The sequence below is a fragment of the Haliaeetus albicilla genome, chromosome 1 (genome assembly GCF_947461875.1).
Source record: "Haliaeetus albicilla chromosome 1, bHalAlb1.1, whole genome shotgun sequence".
NCBI lineage: Eukaryota > Metazoa > Chordata > Aves > Accipitriformes > Accipitridae > Haliaeetus > Haliaeetus albicilla.
Genome location: NC_091483.1, coordinates 14,507,947 through 14,526,500, shown reverse-complemented (window position 1 = coordinate 14,526,500; position 18,554 = coordinate 14,507,947). Strand labels below are relative to the sequence as shown.

Here is an 18,554-nt window from a genome sequence, read left to right as displayed (position 1 = left end):
TGAAATAACCAGTGTGCATTCAACATGTTACATCATGAGCTATGAGGAACTTGTGTTGACTCAGCAGTACAAACATGAAGTGATAACAGTACTTCCAATCCTGAAGCAGGTTGCTGTGGCCACTTAAAAGCTGACTACCCTGAGTGCTACAGGTTTGTGGCTAATTGGTGGTTTTGAGCCAATATTCAGTAGCATAGTGACAGAAGTTTGCGAGGCAATCAGAATTACAACCTGTATAGATAGGCTATGGAAGTTTTTGGGTTTGAGATGCATCAGGCTATGCAATTTGCTCACGAAGATTTGGTAAGCTAGAAAGGCAAGTTGACGGGAAAAACAATAGGGAAAATAGTCTGGAAAAAACTTCTAACAGAAATGTGGGCAGAATTCATCATTTCCTCTCTGGGTAAGACTTCTCATCTGTGCTTTTATCCCTGAGATGTCTGTGCCTACTGCTGCTGCCTTGACCCATGAGGCCGTAACCTTGACTTTCAAGTACTGAGGAGAACAGCAGTGAAGTGTGATGCCATGTGCATGTGCAAAATGAAGAGGAGATTGCTCAGGACAGGCTCAAGACATTGCTTGACCTGACCTGCAAACCAGCAGTCAGGAGGAGCCACTTAGTGGGACTCTTCATGAGATATAAGGAATAATATGTACCTCTGCAGGAGTCTAGGAGATGGCAACATGCATAAGAAGTTGCTTACATTTGTAAGATGTATTAGTAAAAGCTTTAGTGCAACTGTCTAGTGCTCTTCCTTTTTCCTAAAATTTATATGCCAGTGTGTGTTTTATGCTCAAGTAACTTGAGTACTAATAGGTAAGTATTAAAAATGCTGACTGCAGGAAAGCAAGTAGAGGCATGACATATTTCATAATGGAAAAATGTGTAAATGATAGTAAAACTGAGAAGTTTTACATTTTAAAAGAAGGTGTGAGACCAAGATATTCAGCTCAATTACATATGGAACTGTAATTCTCCAATATCTGTCATCTTACTAGAAGGTAAACTGGAAGAGTGCAAACACAAAATTTGCCTGTTTGTGGCTTGGCTCACAATTAATCCTGTACTGGTTTTGGAGTTTCACTGGATGTGTGATGAGGTAACTTAAGAGTCAATGTTCTCTCTTTCTTGTTTGTTTTTTTTTTTAACTTTAAAATTGGACATGTCTCAATGCTGTATATATGCTTATTGCTATTAGAATAGTCAGTTAATTATTGTTAATTCTTAGCAGTGACATTTTCCTAAGACTGACTGTTGTAAAAGGGACCAAACTTAAAATACATGCACTTCTGTAGCGCATAAAGTGAAAATGTTTTACTTTGTGTTCAAAAAATTTTAAAAATACAGACTCATTTCAAACAATACATTTATGTCAGAATATATCTTTCAAGAAGAATACTTCCAGGAATCAAGTGGTCTTCTTCCTTCAAGCAATTGCTTAAGAATATAAGGCAGCATGTTACTGTGTATTCCAAATACAAAAAAATCATATAAATAGTTGAAAAATACTGACATATCTAAACAGCTTACTGCAGCATACTGTGAAGGAGAATAACTATGTCTGATATTTTCAGGGTGGTTTGTTGTTGTTTAATGTGGAGCAAGATGACTGATAAAATACTGGATAATAATATCCTGATTTTTATCTTTATTGAAAAATAAAATTGATACGAAGAACAGTAACTAGTTCCCTTCCATCTTAGTGTAATGTTTGTAGAAGGTTGTTGATATTTGGGTGTTTTGATTTGTGATAGGCATTTCCACTTAACATAAGGGCAAGGTCTAAATAAATATATTCATCTTCCCTTGGAAGAGGCTGAAGTGATCTCTACGGTTAGGCCATTCCCTGAGAAGAGAGAGCACGCAGCAACTCAAGAGAAGTGTTCAATTCCTTTCATGATTTACCCTACTAGTTTTCACTTACCTTTCAGAAAAAGGTAACTATGCTGTATGCCACAGCATCAAGGAAAAGTATCCAAAATTACTTCATAAACTGTACAGTATAACGCATGCTCAGCTTTCTTGCTTCTACAGGAATACTTTTTTGACAAAACACCTTATACTATTATGTTTGGACCAGATAAATGTGGAGAAGATTACAAACTACATTTTATCTTCAGACATAAGAATCCTAAAACTGGAGAATATGATGAAAAACATGCAAAACGTCCTGATGTTGACCTAAAAAAATTCTATTTGGACAAGAAGACGCATCTATATACTCTTGGTATTGTTTCATTCTTATAAGTTTAAATTGGAAAGGAGAGATTAAAAATGTGTTTCTGTCTACTGAAGCTTTGTATTTGAGTCTGCTTTTTGTTTTTAATAGTCTGTTAATTCTGAGGGGTGGTTGCTTAATGATTTGGGCTTAAATGATTTAATGACTGGGCTTAGCTGCAGGACATAAAAGTGGCTTTGAAATGCTGCTGTTTAATATGCGATTGCAGGAAAAAAACGTATCAGCCCCAGCCAGCCTTTAGCATGAAGAATTGATGAATACTTTCTGTACTTATGATACAAGTATTTTCATTAGGATATTGAAAGACACACAACTGTCCGATATTCTAGGAAGGCATCAGAGTTCGCAGGAATTCAGTTAAATCTGCAGCCTGCCGCACACAAGTCTCCTCCACATGTTAAGAGTTCTCACTGACACCTGCATCTGCAGCAGCGTGCGTGAACAGATATGTTACCACGTTTTCTGAAGATGAGTGAATGTGGGCTGGTTTTAATTCATGTGACATCTCCTTCTGTACCAATGAACAGTATAGCAGAGATGAAAGCTTAACTTCTTACTGCCCCCCCCCCCCCCCTTTTTCTAATTTCTGAGGAAGAATAAACAATCGAGGAAGAATGGGCTAATCTGTGGCATACTGTAAATCCAGCAAAATTGACTGTACTTTTGAACTTCCATTGAATAATAATGGAAGGCATATTCAACTGCTATGCCATGGCAAAACTTACTGGTTTTTAAAATAGATTACAGTAGTGGGCCATAGCAAACTTTCACTTTTAGATAATAGGAATAAGTGAAACAAAACACTGTTCTTGTGGTAAGGGAATGCATGTGTTCCTGTATTTGGGCTGTTCATTAGAAATTATGATTAAAAATACTTAAACTCAGATTGCATTTATTCTGTTAAAATTGTTCGAATAGACTCCATAGAGCTGCGTGATTCTAATGCATTATGTGACTGATAACAGAAGTTTAAAAATAAATTCTTTGTATTGTATCTAAAGTGATATGGGGGGTTAATTTTTTGCATTTATGAATATTTTAATACTGTTGAAAACTCTTAGGCTGCAAGAGCTTCATTAGATATTATCAAACTGTTATAAGACTGTTACTCTGGTTTTCATCACCCATCTTTATAAAACTGTTGTAAAAGTGGAATAATATTTACTTTGAATTAATAGTCTTTGTTGTGTTGAATGGACACTTGAATATACTTGTTAAGCACTTATAAATGTGCTTGCTGGTTATAGAAATGGATCTGGATACAATGACTGTTACTGAGTCTGACACTGCTCAGTTCTGTGACCCTGGCTTCTCAGTTACACACACTAGCTAAAATACTTAAACGTTTGAAGAGAATTTTCTGTATTTGCAGTCTGGCATTTGAGAGAAATGGCTGTTGGATTTGAATCTGAGAGAAAATATTGCTTTGATGATCCTTCAGCTGTGTTCCTGATGCAGTTCTTGTGTTTCCATGCTTTCAAGTGTGAAATTGTAATTTAGTAGCAGAGATGCCTTTTGGGGCAGAGGTTTGTCTTTCATTGTCTGTGTTTTTAAATAAAAAAAGCGAAATTTTGGCCAAGTGGTAGATTTTTGAAAAATCTCTTAGAATGTGCTTGGATGTGTTTCAGCAATTGAATTTGCTAGAGGTTTCATTTTTCGGGGCCTGATGCTGGTCATACATCCCCACAGTCACAACTTTAATGTTTTGTGTCCAGATCCAGTAGCTGGGTGGGGAGTCTGTCTCCTGCTCTGCTAGTGAGGATCCTGTTTGCCGTTATTTGTCTAAGTCTGTGCTTATTATATAGGTTTTGGTTAAAGATATTTGTAAAATGAATGCTTCCCTTATTTCTTTAATACAAATTTTTTCAATTTAGTGCTAAAACCAGATGATACATTTGAAATATTAATTGACCAATCGGTTGTCAGTAAAGGAAGTCTTCTCGAGGATATGGTTCCTCCAGTAAACCCTCCCAAAGAAATAGAGGATCCTAGTGATAAGAAGCCTGATGATTGGGATGAGAGGCCAAAAATACCTGATCCAAATGCTGTCAAACCAGATGACTGGTAAGGAGAACCTTTTTGTCTCTATGATACCTTTTACATGCAGGTTATTAATTAGAAAGATTTGACTGGTTTTATTTTGTTTTTTTGCTAATGTCAATTAGGATATGTTTCACTACTAAAAGCACTAAAGTTTGAAAACGCAATTGAGGTGGGTACAAGGATCTGGTCACCTTCTAAGGAAAGAAATAATTGTGCTTATTGCTGATTTGTACCCTCCGTGATTGCAATTGATAACTAAGATTACTATAGCTGAAAGATTAGGAAGAGGGTTGGGGTTTTTTCACCATATAGTCTTAATTTAAATTCAGTGATTTCTGTTTTCTTCTGTGTGAAGTACTGTCCATACAGCAACTCAGGAATAGGAGGGAAAAACTTAATGGGAAGACCTGACTGACACCTGCCAGTTAACAACAGCAATCTCTCAGCTTAGTAGGGCTTTGAAACAATGTAAATATAATTCAAATATTTATAAACAGATAATTGGATGTCTTAATTGTCATGATCAGTGTATCTAATTCTGTTGTGCCTTTGAAAATCATCCCTTTCATGCCAGTTACAGTCTTCTGAACAGAACATTGGTTTGATGTCAGGCTGCTGTATTTTCTAACATAAGTCTGTAATTGAAGGGATGAGGATGAGCCTTCCAAAATAGAAGATTCTGATGCTGTTAAGCCTGAGGGATGGCTTGATGATGAACCACAGTATGTTCCAGACCCTAATGCAAAAAAGCCAAAGGACTGGTAAGAACTTGATCAATAAGTGCAGATTGTTAACGTATCTTGTAGATAAGCCTGCCTATTCTCTTTGGCAAATTGAGTTGTGGATCAGAAGTCAATCCAAATCTCATTGCCATGAGGTAGTTGGAATGTGTAAGGTATGGACAAATACTTGTTGGTTTGGGGGGCTGCTTTCAGAAAAACTCGAACATGTCCATTGCCTTTTGTTTTCTGAAGATATATAGACAAAAACAGAATATGAAGGACCTCTTGGAAAAAATTTGCTATGATGGTAAACCATGAAACAATTTAAGTTGGTAACTTGAAATCATCATATAATAGTCTCAGAGGGATTCTAAGCATCTTATGGAGAAGTGTTTCAAGCTGTCTGCAGATGCAGGATATAATTGCATTCAATCATGCTGTGGTAGTTATGAACATGTGACATTAAAAAAAAAAAAAGGGTGTAGCACTCCTTAAAGAAAAAAAAAAAGTGTTTATACTGTTAGGTAAAGTTCTATGAGCTGGTCAAAATTCTAAGGTTGTTATAGCAAAATGTGTATGGACCCTGAGTTCAGACTGACTGCTAGTGTTGAGACCAGTTCGATCTCAAATCAGTTGTTTGTAATTTTTTTGGTTTTTTTCTGAAGGGATGAAGAAATGGATGGTGAGTGGGAAGCCCCTCAGATCCCTAATCCAAAGTGTGAGACTGCACCTGGTTGTGGACACTGGGTGCGTCCCATGAAGAATAATCCAAACTATAAAGGAAAATGGAAAGCACCTATGATAGATAATCCTAACTATCAGGTAATAGCAATATTGTAGGTCATTGTTAAAAGGTACAGACTTCAACAGAGCAGGCAAGTCAAAGTAGTATATTTATCCAGGCTTTTTTACAGTATATTCATGTTTTAGAATGAGTCTGAATACCCTCACTAAACATTTTGAGCTTTTTTGTATTTAATTTGCTTCTCTTTTTCTTTAGTATACTGGAAAATAGAAATGCTTCCTGTATTAAAACAATTTCTCTGTTAAAAGTTGCTTTTGCAACATTTTGCACTGGTACCACTTATTTAATATGCTTTGTAGAATTTTATTCTGAATTACATTGTCATTTAATGAAATATTTCTCTTTTCTATTGGGGTTTTAAGTGTGGGTCTTCTAAATGAACAAATTTTTTTAATTAAAAAAAAAATGAAACCTTTCAGTAAGCAGATTGATTTACTAGTCTAATTTTAGTGGAAGCATAAATTTTCGATAATTAAATTCTCCTCCTCCCTTCTAGATATAAGAGGTAATCAGTTGGATATTAGAGTTACTTTGTATTAATTATGGCTGGGAAGTACTTGAATCTGGTTTCTTTGAGCTTAAGATCCTAAGCATATTTGTAAACAAAATTTGGCTCTAATTTGCACAGATATCATAAGGCTGAATTTTCCTTCCCTAAAACTTGCCCTAACATTTCTGGTTACAGTACCTATCAGTTTATATATATATCCTGGAAGGGACTGTGTGGATAACAGGATGTAGTTCCCCTGCAGTCTTAGGCCACCAGACAACAAATGCTTACCTCAGAAGATTCCATCACTGGCCACAAAATACTGACCAGTGCCCTTAGAAAAACGTATATGCTATATTGATGAACAAAAGCCAAAATAATATATTACTCAAGGAGAGACCAGAGGAAGAAGTGATACCTATGTCTTACTTTCCTGCAGTATTAGGAAATTTGTTTCCTAGACTTACTCTAGGAAGTATACAAAGATTGTGCTTGGAGTCACCAGTACCGGGAAGAACGGGGATACTTTGTACAGTTATTGCTGTAACGCTATATGGACAAAAAAATAAGTTTTAAGAGGTCTGTCCTAAGCCAGAAAATTGAGACCCATCTGCCAAAATCCTATAGGCTATTTCCAATTCTGTTTTTATGTAGGTTAAGCTCTACTGCTTATCTTTTTAAATAGTTGGGAAGTTCTAAATACTTTAAAATTTGTTTCACAGTTTGTTTTGTACTGAGGTACAGGTAGTGTGATTACTTTTTTTTTTTCTTTAAAAGGGAATCTGGAGCCCTCGGAAAATACCTAACCCAGACTATTTTGAAGATCTTCACCCGTTTGAGATGACCACTGTCAGTGCTGTTGGTTTAGAACTCTGGTCCATGACATCTGATATCTACTTTGATAACTTCATTATATGTTCAGAAAAAGAAGTAGCAGATCGTTGGGCAGCAGATGGCTGGGGCTTGAAGAAACTAGTAGCAAGTGCTAATGAGGTATAAACTTCACTATGTTCTTGGTAGCCAAAAGTTGTGAGAAAGATGTGCTGTTGGAAGAACTTTCTGTCAGTTAATGCTGACAGAATATTAATTTGTCTGCAATTAATAGTCTTGCTGAGTAACTATGATAGGTTTTTTCTCATAGTTTGGCTTTTTACCTTTCTCAGATAAATATCCTCTTGAGATTAAAAGGGTACAACATTTTACTTAAACACCTAGCAAGAAATTGGCTTCACAGTTAATGAGTCTTCCGCTGTTCACAGTGATACTAGAAATTCAGTACCTGTCAGCAAATGGAAGCTGAGTTAGTTACACTGAAAGACCTCTCTTTTTTTTTTCTTTTTAGTTTTCACTTGTGGTTAACTCCACTATATATATTCTTAAATGTTTCCCTCTCATGAGGAATGGATAAATAGTCACGTGTTTTTTCTGTTTAATAATATTAGGCCTTTGGCTGTTTGGATGTATATTATGCAGCTCTGAAAATAGTGCATGTATGTTTATGGAGCTGCATCTGTTCCTCTGTTTCTATGTGTGCGTCCACATTTTGCTTGCAAACTGCACTTGGCCAGCTGCCACAGTTTTTTCTAGATCTCCTTCCTATATTGTAGGATGAACTTGTCCTAATGTACGGGATTGTGAGCCCCTCTAGTGGCTGCCTTTACTGACTACAGTTTCTTTCTAACAGTCCTATATTTTCTTTGCTTGAGTGGCAAGAGCAGGCCTGCAGCTGTGGGAAAGAAATGGTGGGTTGGTGGCAAGTGTGGCCAATTCCTGACAGCTGCTGTTTGTCACAGGGATGAGCAAGTAGCAACAGCATATCTGCCCATGCAATTAGGAAAGCCACCTCCTCCCACAACCTTGCCCTTTTCTGAAATGTTTGGGTTTATGTCTGGACCTGCGTTTATACCTGTACACACAACAGCAAAAAGTATTCCCTTGAGTCCCCTTACTCCAGTGTGCCTCTTGAACTTCCTACCTTAGTTGATGTATCCTTTCCAGAGGTCTTACTGGACCAGGCACTTGCCTACCTACCTCTACTGTGTAAGTCAGAACTGGGCTGGGAGGACAGTCTACTCCCTGAATAAATGGCTGTCAAAGGAGAGAACGTGGTAGTACAGATGGAGCAAGACATTGCTCTTCAGGAGGCTGGCTGCTGCTCTGAGGTTCCTGACGCTTTGGGAGCTTTCAGCTGAGTTAATGCAGCGTGGGGCAAAAATAGAGTAGCTGGGAAGGGTGTAAAGTGTGAGGTTGCCAAGACTCAAAACGTCACTTTACAAAATTGAGTAGTGGCCAATCTAGTATGTTTGGAGTACCGGGTTTGTTCCTTCTTACTTAGCACCTGCTACTTATTTGCAGTCTGTCAAGTTGTTACTTAAACAATATTGCATTTCAATACTAGTATAGTCATTAAAAAGCAATGGTAAGAAATGGTTTTCTTTGGGCAACATAAAGCTTAAAATATATACAGCACACTTTATAAACTTACTGAAGTGTTGAGAGGGATGTAAATGCAATTTTTTTTTTAATTGTTTTTAATATAGCCCGGTATGTTCAGTCAACTGGTAACTGCTGCAGAAGACCATCCATGGCTCTGGGTTCTTTACATCTTGACTTTAGCTCTCCCTGTTGGTCTAGGTGTGTTGTTCTGCTGGCCAGCAAAGGTTAGAGAAATTTACTATATTTTTATTTGGTTTTATTCTTAATACTTTATTTGAAAACTCCTAGCATCTGTGCAACAATATGCACTTTTAATGTGCCATTGTTATTACTTAGCTTGCAGTGGCTGTTGTGTTTAATTCTTAATTTGAATTTAAATGTAAATTGATTTTTAATTTGTTGTAGAAAACAGATGAAGATATTGACTTCAAAAAAACTGATATATCTAAGCCAATTACAAAGGGAGAACTAAAACAAGAGAGAGAGGAGTTAGAAGATGATGAAATAGAATTAGAAGAAAAAGAAAATGAAGATACTGCTGAAGATGGTAAGATGAGCAAGCCGCCTCACAGTTTGATTAAATATAAAGACATGAATAGGACTAGTTCATGGATTGCATTGCCAATAATTACAACCAGTTATCTCAGAATATGCAAAATCTGCCTTGCTCTGAGTCTTCTTTTTCTCTTTGACAACCTCCAGTGAGTGGCATTCCATGGCTAATAGCTCTTTGATAAACACAAGCAGAAAGTAAGGCTCTCAGTGTTTCTTCGCTTTGAAGAAATTAACATGCTTCCAAGTCTTTTTATGTTTGTAGAAAGTGATGCATATTTTCTCCCTTCTAAATATTTCATATATTGAACACATTTGAATGGTTCAGATATATGTACCTGAAGTGGTTGAAGTCCCATTCTTGTCTTTAAAATGTGTCTGGAATAGCTTTAAGTCTTTAACGTAAGTCTTTCTGCTTATTCCTCTGGGGGGGGCGGGGGATTGTACCTTGAACTATTCTTTTGGGCACTGATTTTAGTAACTCTTGTTAAAGCCTGCAAATACAGTAGACTTGAAACACTGAAGTCTGCTGCTTCCTTTGTGTTGCTTTCTAGCAATGCATTGCATGCTTGCAGAGGTCTGTCCTGCTGCCCCAGGGGAGAAAGAGGTCAGTGATTCAGCAGGTTGAGTTATGCTTTGGCATCCAAGGATAAAATAATCTTGTGTTACTGTATCAAAGATTACTGGTACTATTCAACTATGGCTTTGATGTTCTGTTAGCATTTCCCTGAGTCTATAGCAATGAATAAAAAGCAAATCGCCTAACTTACAGTGCACTATCTTGACTGTCATGAGAAAATCCTTAGCCTCAGACCTCTGCAAGATCCTGTGTTTTGTTTTACTGTTCTATGGTAGGAACAAAGAAAGTGACAAATGACTGGCACGGGAAGTTAGAAACCTAGCAGACATTCATGGTTGGTTTGGTTTTTTTCTCAGTACTGACATCACTCTGTATTACTGACTGAAACTTTGTGGGTTTTGTCTGTCTCTGCACTATGTTCCATGAGTGGTGATGGCTTCTGACTGTAAAAGTTTGCTCAGCATCAGATTGTCCCGTGCCAGTACTTACAGAATTGAGTACGTTGTTGGCACAATGCTTGCCACACCAAACGTAGTCCCTCTGCCTTACCATTCGAGAGCCTTACCTAGCCGTTTAATTATTTTAGTTATGCTATATGTATTTTTTACATTAGCATAAATTGCAGGTACGGCATTTCAGCATTGTATCTTCCTACACTTTCCTTTTGATCTTACTCTACTTGCTTTTTGCTCCTGAATTAGAGAATTTTTCTTGTATCCAATCTTGATGCACATCTTAGATACATTCTGTACCTAATATGCTACTGTTGCAAGGCTGTCTTGAGATACCTGAATTCCAATATTCTTCTGTTAAGTCAGTCGGTTAATTTAGTTAATTACAACACATCACTTAATAAATAATATGTTAAAGCATGTATTTGAATGTTAGAAATAAGGTCCAGGCAATCACAGAGGAAGACTGTTTAGTTCCCACAACTTTTTTAAAGAATTCCACTTGGAACAGCTGTTCATGATGTTTCAAAAGTAGGTTCCATTTTAGACCTTTACTTTGTTACTAAACTGAACACAGAGTAAAACTAACATAGCTAGCTTTTGTATGACTGTTCCAAGGTTTTCAAGTAAATTCTGGGCTTCAGAGGGAAGGATTACGCTTCGCTGTCATACGACCTAGTGGTTTCTGTTTGAAGAAGAATTGCTTAACTTCCCTTAGCTTCCTGCCACCTTTCACATTTGCAGGTTGAAATCTTCCCTTTTTTCCTATCGCTCTTTTGCTTTTTCATATCTGAAAACATTAGAGAATTTGTCTTCTGCCTCCTTCTACTGATGCTTTTTGCTACAGAGAGAAGAGAAATGGAGGAGACAAAAAGAGAGCTTATAAAGGATACAAAGAAGATGGGAAGGGAGGCTCTTCCTTCAGGTACTGGGAAAGGGAAGTAATTTGGGCCAGGACTTGAAAATGGTCTCTGCTTTCTGGCCACTGCCCCCACTCCCCCCCACCCCACTTCATTGTTGGTGGTAGAACTTCAAGCTGGTGGATGCCAGCTTTCATCAGATACAGATGTGAGTTTCCTCTGAGATTTCTCAGTATGGTGTCTGTAGTCATAAATATTTTCTACTAGTGTCTTTGAATCCTGATAATTTTTACAATTCCTTTATAGTCATTATCTGCTGCTTCATTTTCTGGAGTTGAAGGTAATGGGGTTTGAGCTGTGGAATACTGAATGACTTGAGATCCACATTTTATCATGGGGCCATTAAAAAAGAAAGGAAAAAAAAAAAAAAGAAAAAGGGTGGCACAATAGCAAATTTCAGAAACACTTGTAGATCTCTGGCTCCAGTGAGAATGAGTTGCTGGCAGAGTGCTTCTTGAAGGGCATTGTCCATGTGATTTACTGTTTTATTTTGCTCTATGGTAATTTTTGTGACATTGCTAAAGGATGATGTGTTCTTGACTTGTCCACTCATCTGCTTTGTCTCCTTGCTTTCCTTGCCCTCTAGAAGAATATTCTGGGAAGTAAAAGAATATTGCCAAGAAATGGAAATTCAGGGGCACAGTCTGAACCTTATTTGTGAAGTTATACATGTATTTATATGAAATACTTTTTAATTACTGTTAGACTAAATTAAAATTAATTATTCTAAATAGGATAGTTGTCCAGTTCTGGCTTTTACTACTTCTGATGTCTGAAGTTTTTTGGTTTGTTGAAATTAGTACTTATGGGAGGTGCTAGGTTTGCATTATTTAAAACTTCTAATCTCTTCATTAAAATATGAGCAAAGGCTTTGTGAATTTTTGCCAAGCTCTTCTGTTAAGGGCTTACTTTTGGAAAAGAAATCTTTGTCTACCTCTGTCTTAAACTATGATATCAATTTTTTTTATCCTATTTCTCCTTTTGATAATAATAGTATCAGGTATATTTACAGATGGGAAAACTAATTTCTTAGAGCTTCACTGATTGTTATGAACTATTTGGCTCAATTTATAGCTATACTCTAGGCAAAGTTTTTTGGTACTCCTACAGAAGTCTCAAATATTTTAATAAATGATGGTTTTCTAGATTTTCATCACCAAGAATCAGAAGAGTCACATCTTACATGTGACTACCATCTGACTTTATATGGTTACTTTTGTTTCAGCTTTACTGAGCTGAAACAGTAAGAAAGGGGGGGGGGGGGGGGTCGGCTATTTGGTTTTGTGGGTTTTTTTTAACACAGAAGTAGTGCTTATGAGATGTAGGCATGACCTGACAAGGATAGAGCTGAGCACTGCTTCATTACTGTTTTTAACTGAGCCACTGGCAGACTGTTAAGTTGTAAAATGCCATCTTATATCCTTTCTATCAGATTTAGGTATGATTTCTTGTTTACTCTTGATAGAAAGTATTGGAAAGGGTACTCAGTTTCTAGAAATTGTCACTTCAAGACCTCAGTTTGAAGTAAAGGAAGAGACTTGCCAAGCCCCACTAACTTTTCTTTGAATCATGCTGTGGTTGCTGAGGTTTAGTTGTTACAATGAGCATGGATACCTAAAATGCAGACATGGGAGTGCCAGCTTGTAAGTACTGAAGCCCAAAGTGGAAATCAAAACAGTTGGGTGCCTGGCCTCTTTCACAAAGTATGAATAATACAGAGAGTTGGTTGCACTAGAAGGGCAACCTATATGCTGATCAGAGAGCAGCCTAGAATTCGCAATATGTGGTGCATACACTGCTCTTTAGTGCAGTGACATGGCCTCAGTAAGAAAGTAGAAACTGCCTCTGTGTTGCTTAGCCTATAGTTTGTCCAGGGAATTCTGGAGCGTAAAAAGGTACTTTTTTTTTTTTAACATTTCCCCACCCCTCTCCATTCCCTGTCAGTTCAAAGGTCTAACTGAATAATTTTATCCTAGTAGTGCAAGCTGGGCATAGTTTGAGTGAGCTGAGGGGAGTACAGCATTTTTCTGACTAGCTTCTGCATTGCAATAATGCATAAGAAGGGGGTGAGCACAGAGCTGCTTATCCCTCAACCAAAACAGTATGCCAAAAGAATTCCCTGTTGAGAAGGGGAGTTCCCTTAGGATGTGGGTGTCCCCCATGGTGGGTGACTGATAACTGCAATATTGTACTTTGCTATCTAAGTCAGAATTTAGTCAGATTTGGGATGCCCAAGTTGTCCTATTTTGGACTCCGGTCCCAAAACTGTCTAATACAATCCTTGGATTTAAGGACTTCCCTAAAGGAAATCAGCTTAAGGTTGTCATTTTAGTTGGTCACTTAGAAGTCTGGAGAGAGTATGTGCTATTGTGAAAAGAGGCTAGGCTGAAGCTATTAAAATTGGTTATTAAATCTGACAGTGATCAATTTCTACTAATTCATGAGAATTCTACTCTCTGTATCGCAGAGATGTTTTTATGGGTTATTATAAACAAGCAGTTCATTCTAAGACTGAAATTGGCTTCTTTTCCTTACTAGTGTGTCTGGATATAGTGCATTTTTAATATAGTTCTGTTTACAAAGTAAAATTAACTACTTCTGCAGAAGATGAAGGTGAAGGTGGTGAAGATATTGATGAAGAAGAAAACGAAGTTGCAGATGGAAGTCAAGAAGGTGATATGTCAAATAAATCTGGCTCAGAAGATGAGGTAAGTTTGGGGGTTTTTTCCCCCTATTTTCTCCTTGCCCTTGTCCAACATCACACTTCTAACTCAGCCCAGTTACCTACAAGAAGAGTTTTTCTTTTGTTGAGCCATAAAACAAATCATGAGGTGGAGATGTGTTTTTATTTGACACCTCAAATGCTCTGTATAGGTTTGTGAAACATGTCTCTTCCTGTCTAATTTTGGCTAGGAGGTGATATTTATTGTAAAATACAGGTACAGTATAGAAGTGATCATGCAGGTCTCTAAACCTGAAACATTTTTACAGGAGTATAGTTTTTAGCAGGTTATTAAATGAATTGCAAGTGTTGAAAATTTGGATGCTGCAGTAGATGTCAATGTCTTTTTATCATGCTACTTAATTGATGGAACATGTGCTTCTAACCACATAGCCTTTCAATGAGACCTTAAGCTTTCAGTTATCTTTTTTTTTTTTTAATTCCAAAATAAGGTTTTAAGCAAAATGACCATACTGGTTTTGAATTCAGCACCTGCAGTTTCATTTTCCTTGTGCAGATTAATCCAGTCATCAGATAATCTATAAAACATGTTTCAGACAATAACATTGTAGAATGGAATCTGTGTGTGCTTTTCTTGCTCATCAACTACTCGTTATCCTTTCATTTACAAATTCTGGTATGTCTGAAATGCCTTAGATCCACCCACAGTATTTCTGTTGGTCATCCTGTGCTTGTCACTCCCTAAATGAGTCCCTTCCCAGATTACAGGAGTTCAATGTAATGTTAAATCCTTTTCATATAAAACTCCTCTAGGAAACTGTACCTTGCATGAGGTTGCATTGTTTCAGCACTGAAAATCTTCATTAATTACCCTTTATTCAGTACTTCCTCTTCTTCCTCTAAGGAGGTTGGGTTTTTTCCTTGTACATTTACCTAGGAATACAGTATCTGATGAACCCCGTTAAGATGCATGTGACTCTTTGTGAAAGTAATAGTAAGGTCGGAGTGTGTGTATGCCATTACACAGCATCACAATGAGGTTATGGCTTGCTCTTCAGTGGGTATTTTCAGGGTGTACAAGTTTCTGTCATGAGCTAGCTAGTGACCTACTTGGGAGATGTCATGCACCCCGTGTCCTTACTCAGGTTGTGCCACACTCTGTGAGCTGTTACTTCTGAATGAGGTGTTTGCTATTAGGTGATGTAGGAAAGTGAGGAATCAATGCATTGTCTGAGAATGGAGTTCATGTTGGAAAGACTTTTCATGCGCCTCTCAGTTAATCACTTTTAAACTGAGAAGAACACACCTGATTTAAGAACTGTTTGTTCTATTTGTAGATCTCCAAAGGCAGCAGTTAGATTGTTTTAAATGCTTCTGGCTTAAGAAGTGGAAATTAAAATTAGCATAAGATGCACTTTAAGGAAGTTGCTAAAATCATTAAAAAGTCATCGCTTTTAAACCAGTGAGGAAATGGGCAAAACCAAATTTCTGACATCAGTTTAGATGTACTATTCTATTCCTTCTGAACGTAGAAAGGAAAAGTCTTTTACCCACTTTATTTATCATTAGATTAGTATTGTGGGGAAAAAAAAAAAAAGTCCTGTCGCTTAAGTGTTGCATTTAGTGATAATATGATTGGGGGGGTTGAGAGGAGGAATAAAGTAACATGCCAGTTTCAATAATTAAAATTCAGCATTAAAATTTTAAACTGATTTTTTTCTTTTTTTTTCTTCAGATGAAAGAAGCTGATGAAAGCACAGGTTTTGGAGATGGTCCACTGAAATCAGTGCGCAAAAGAAGAGTACGGAAGGACTGAGTTACTTCCAGCTAGTCCAGATAGTTACTTCCAGTAGGTCTAGATAATAGTAACTTTTGGTATGCCACTTCAGTGGGCCTGACCATGCAAGTTCCCGAGATTTGAAGGAAAAAGGACTCATTGCTACTTAACCTCCTATTTTTAATTCTCTAACCTCTTTTAACCTTCCCAATCTTCGTTTGATTCCCTTTTTTAAGGAGAAATACCATCTGTGAGGAGTTAGCTGATGTTTCGAATTCAGAATAAAAGTGAAATTACAAGTTGGCCAACTAATTTTAAGGTGAAGGTTCTTAAGATTTGAAGATTCCTAGAAATTAGTATTAGTTGGATATAAACTTACTTTAAATATTTTTTTAAAACATGAATAAACTGTAATATTTTTGCAGCTCTAGCACAAAATTAGCTGTTTATACTTTTCAGCTAAAAGAGGATGATAGTATAGATGTAGCATCTATAGCAGTTCATATTGCTATGAGAAAAGGTATTTTTTTCTGTGCAGAGCTAAATGCAATAATTGTTTTTGTATGATGATTTAGTGCTAGCGACAATTTTTATTGTAAATTATTTGTTTTAGTTGATCTTGTTCCATGGGTGGTCAGCTGTTCACTTTAGACATTGGTTACAGTAATTTATTTTTAAGAGATATTTTAAAATAGAATACTCCATAGAACAAGTAGTAATTGATGTGACTTGTTTTACTTTTGAATGCAGATACCAAATCTGCAGAAGTGATATACAGATGATTTTTTTCAAACTTTTATAGTTCTCATGTTCCAAGCCAGAGTGGTATAACCTCTGTTTGTAAAATACTTGCTAAGTGTACATTGCCTCCTAAAAATATTTAATAATTCTTGCTTAACATTAAATTTATTAATATAGATAAGAATTTTTGATGGATTAAGTTTTTTACAGATGTGAGTAACTGGGCATTCTCATAATATAGTTTAAATAAACTGCATATTGTAAAAGAAACTTTGTTTTGTTAAAGTTCAGCTGTATATTAAAATAAACAATAAAACTGCATTCACCAGAAACCTCTTGCTGCTTGGCAGCTGCCTATAATATTAGTAGGATGTAAAATGCTAGCAAAAACAGTCATACATTACAAACAAGTAGACATACATTAATTCATAAGGAACCTAACAGATTTCTTTGTGCCTGGCAAAAATTTAGTTCACTTCAAAAAGAAATATTTTCACAACAAATTGAGTCAGCAAAGATTCCATGGAAGTCTCTAAGAAACGAATGCTTAATTAACCTTGATGAAGCAGCCAGTGTATTCAAGTGCTTGTGTTGAAATGTTCAAAAGTTAATTATATTGGACTCTATTTTGTGTGAACTACATGGAAAGGCCTCTGGTTTTTTGTTTGGTTTGGGTGGAGGGTGTTTAAAGTTAAATGCAAGTTCCCCGCTCTTTATTTAGGGTCTGCATGCAAAAGGTAAGAAATGAAGACTCCAGATTCCTCCTCCTGCCTGTGACTTTTCAGCACTAGATAAAAATTGTTACAAATGTGGTATCCTGCTAGTAACAGCTGCTGAGAGCTGTCAGAGCATTTCAGCACTCTTTTTGAATGAATCTTGTCCGAGTCTGGTAAAAGTCCTTTGGAATTTTTACAGCATTTGGGTGTGGTTTGGGGGGGGGGGGGGGGGGGAAGGTTAGTTTTTGTTTATTTGTTTGTTGGGGCAGGGGGGAGGGTGGTGATTTCGTTTTGTTTGGTGTGATATAGTTACTCCAGGGATTGGTCACCCTACAGGGGATGCTAGTCTTCCCTTTCAGTTTTGAACTTAAGGTTCCCATGAAGTCTTGATTAATGCCCCATCAATATCTTGGCTTGTACCTCACTTCAGCAAATAAGGAGCTGTTTATTATGGGTAAAATGGTCTTGTGAGGCCATGACTGAAGGGTGCTGTTTGCAGTAATAGTGAGTCATAAGGCCTGTCTCACTTTAATACTGACTTAATGACTTCAATTACCTGGAACCTGGAGATAGAAGACATCCTTCTGCACATCAGCTTACTTGGATCTAGTCTTATGCTAGTAATTAGGGGAGAAATATCAGAGCTTTGGGGATTTGAGGCTCTAGATCTAGAAAGCCAGGCAAAAGGGGAACCCCCCTCCACTGACACTTGTAACACTGCAATTTCACCTGCAGTTCATGCGTGTAGTCCATCTCTATCATCTGAATGGGTATTTCAGGAAAAATACTTGATCTTGCTATCATGGCTGCTTGAAAGTGCTTTGAAATTAACGGACTAGTGATAATCATGTTCCAGGATGCCTTGCTATTAATGCTGTCAGTCATCTTTGGAACTCCATGTGTATCAGACCTCTGCAGCTTGCACTCCCGCTGGCTACAGCGTAGCCTGGTAAAAGTGGTCTTACTGAGGACACCAAGTCCCAGACTGAGAATCTTCTACCTTCACGGAAGGCTAAGTAGGACCGAAGCCTTTTTCTTTAATTACAACTGAAGCTACTCCTCAGCTAGCTTCTACCTTCATGAAGGTATGATGAAGTAATAATTCTGGTTTCCGTCTAACGTAGAGCTCATTACCTGTGCAGGAAAAGGTAAAATCTCTTCTATTCTAACTTGGCTCGAAGTTCTCCCACGTGGGGAGGTGCAAGTTTTAGCTTTGACAGCACTAGATGTAGTCTACCAATCTTTTTCCTTTAGCCAGAACAGAAAAGTATACATAAATGTAAGATTCATGGGTGAAAATACCAAATGAGTCAGGAACAGGAAGCTTGCTGAAAATAGATTAATTAACCCAGGTTTAATCTTAATACTTGCTAATTACATCTCATCTTTCAGACACT

General features: G+C 37.1%; 1 protein-coding gene across 2 annotated transcripts in view; it reads left to right on the top strand.

Moving 5' to 3' along the window:
* Positions 1-16,957, top strand: part of CLGN (calmegin) — a 32,003-nt gene extending 15,046 nt beyond the window's left edge. Inside the window, exons 7-16 of one of the 2 annotated variants that reach the window (XM_069779551.1) lie at positions 2,036-2,228; positions 4,115-4,304; positions 4,931-5,044; positions 5,671-5,827; positions 7,078-7,293; positions 8,841-8,960; positions 9,142-9,283; positions 11,168-11,245; positions 13,845-13,948; positions 15,659-16,956. In XM_069779551.1, the coding sequence (XP_069635652.1) occupies positions 2,036-2,228; positions 4,115-4,304; positions 4,931-5,044; positions 5,671-5,827; positions 7,078-7,293; positions 8,841-8,960; positions 9,142-9,283; positions 11,168-11,245; positions 13,845-13,948; positions 15,659-15,739 (1,395 nt within the window). In that variant the 3' untranslated portion in view covers positions 15,740-16,956. Of the gene's footprint in view, positions 1-2,035; positions 2,229-4,114; positions 4,305-4,930; positions 5,045-5,670; positions 5,828-7,077; positions 7,294-8,840; positions 8,961-9,141; positions 9,284-11,167; positions 11,246-13,844; positions 13,949-15,658 lie in introns of both variants that reach the window. The other variant, XM_069779557.1, reaches the window with a different exon arrangement.
* The last annotated feature ends 1,597 nt before the right edge of the window (positions 16,958-18,554 follow it).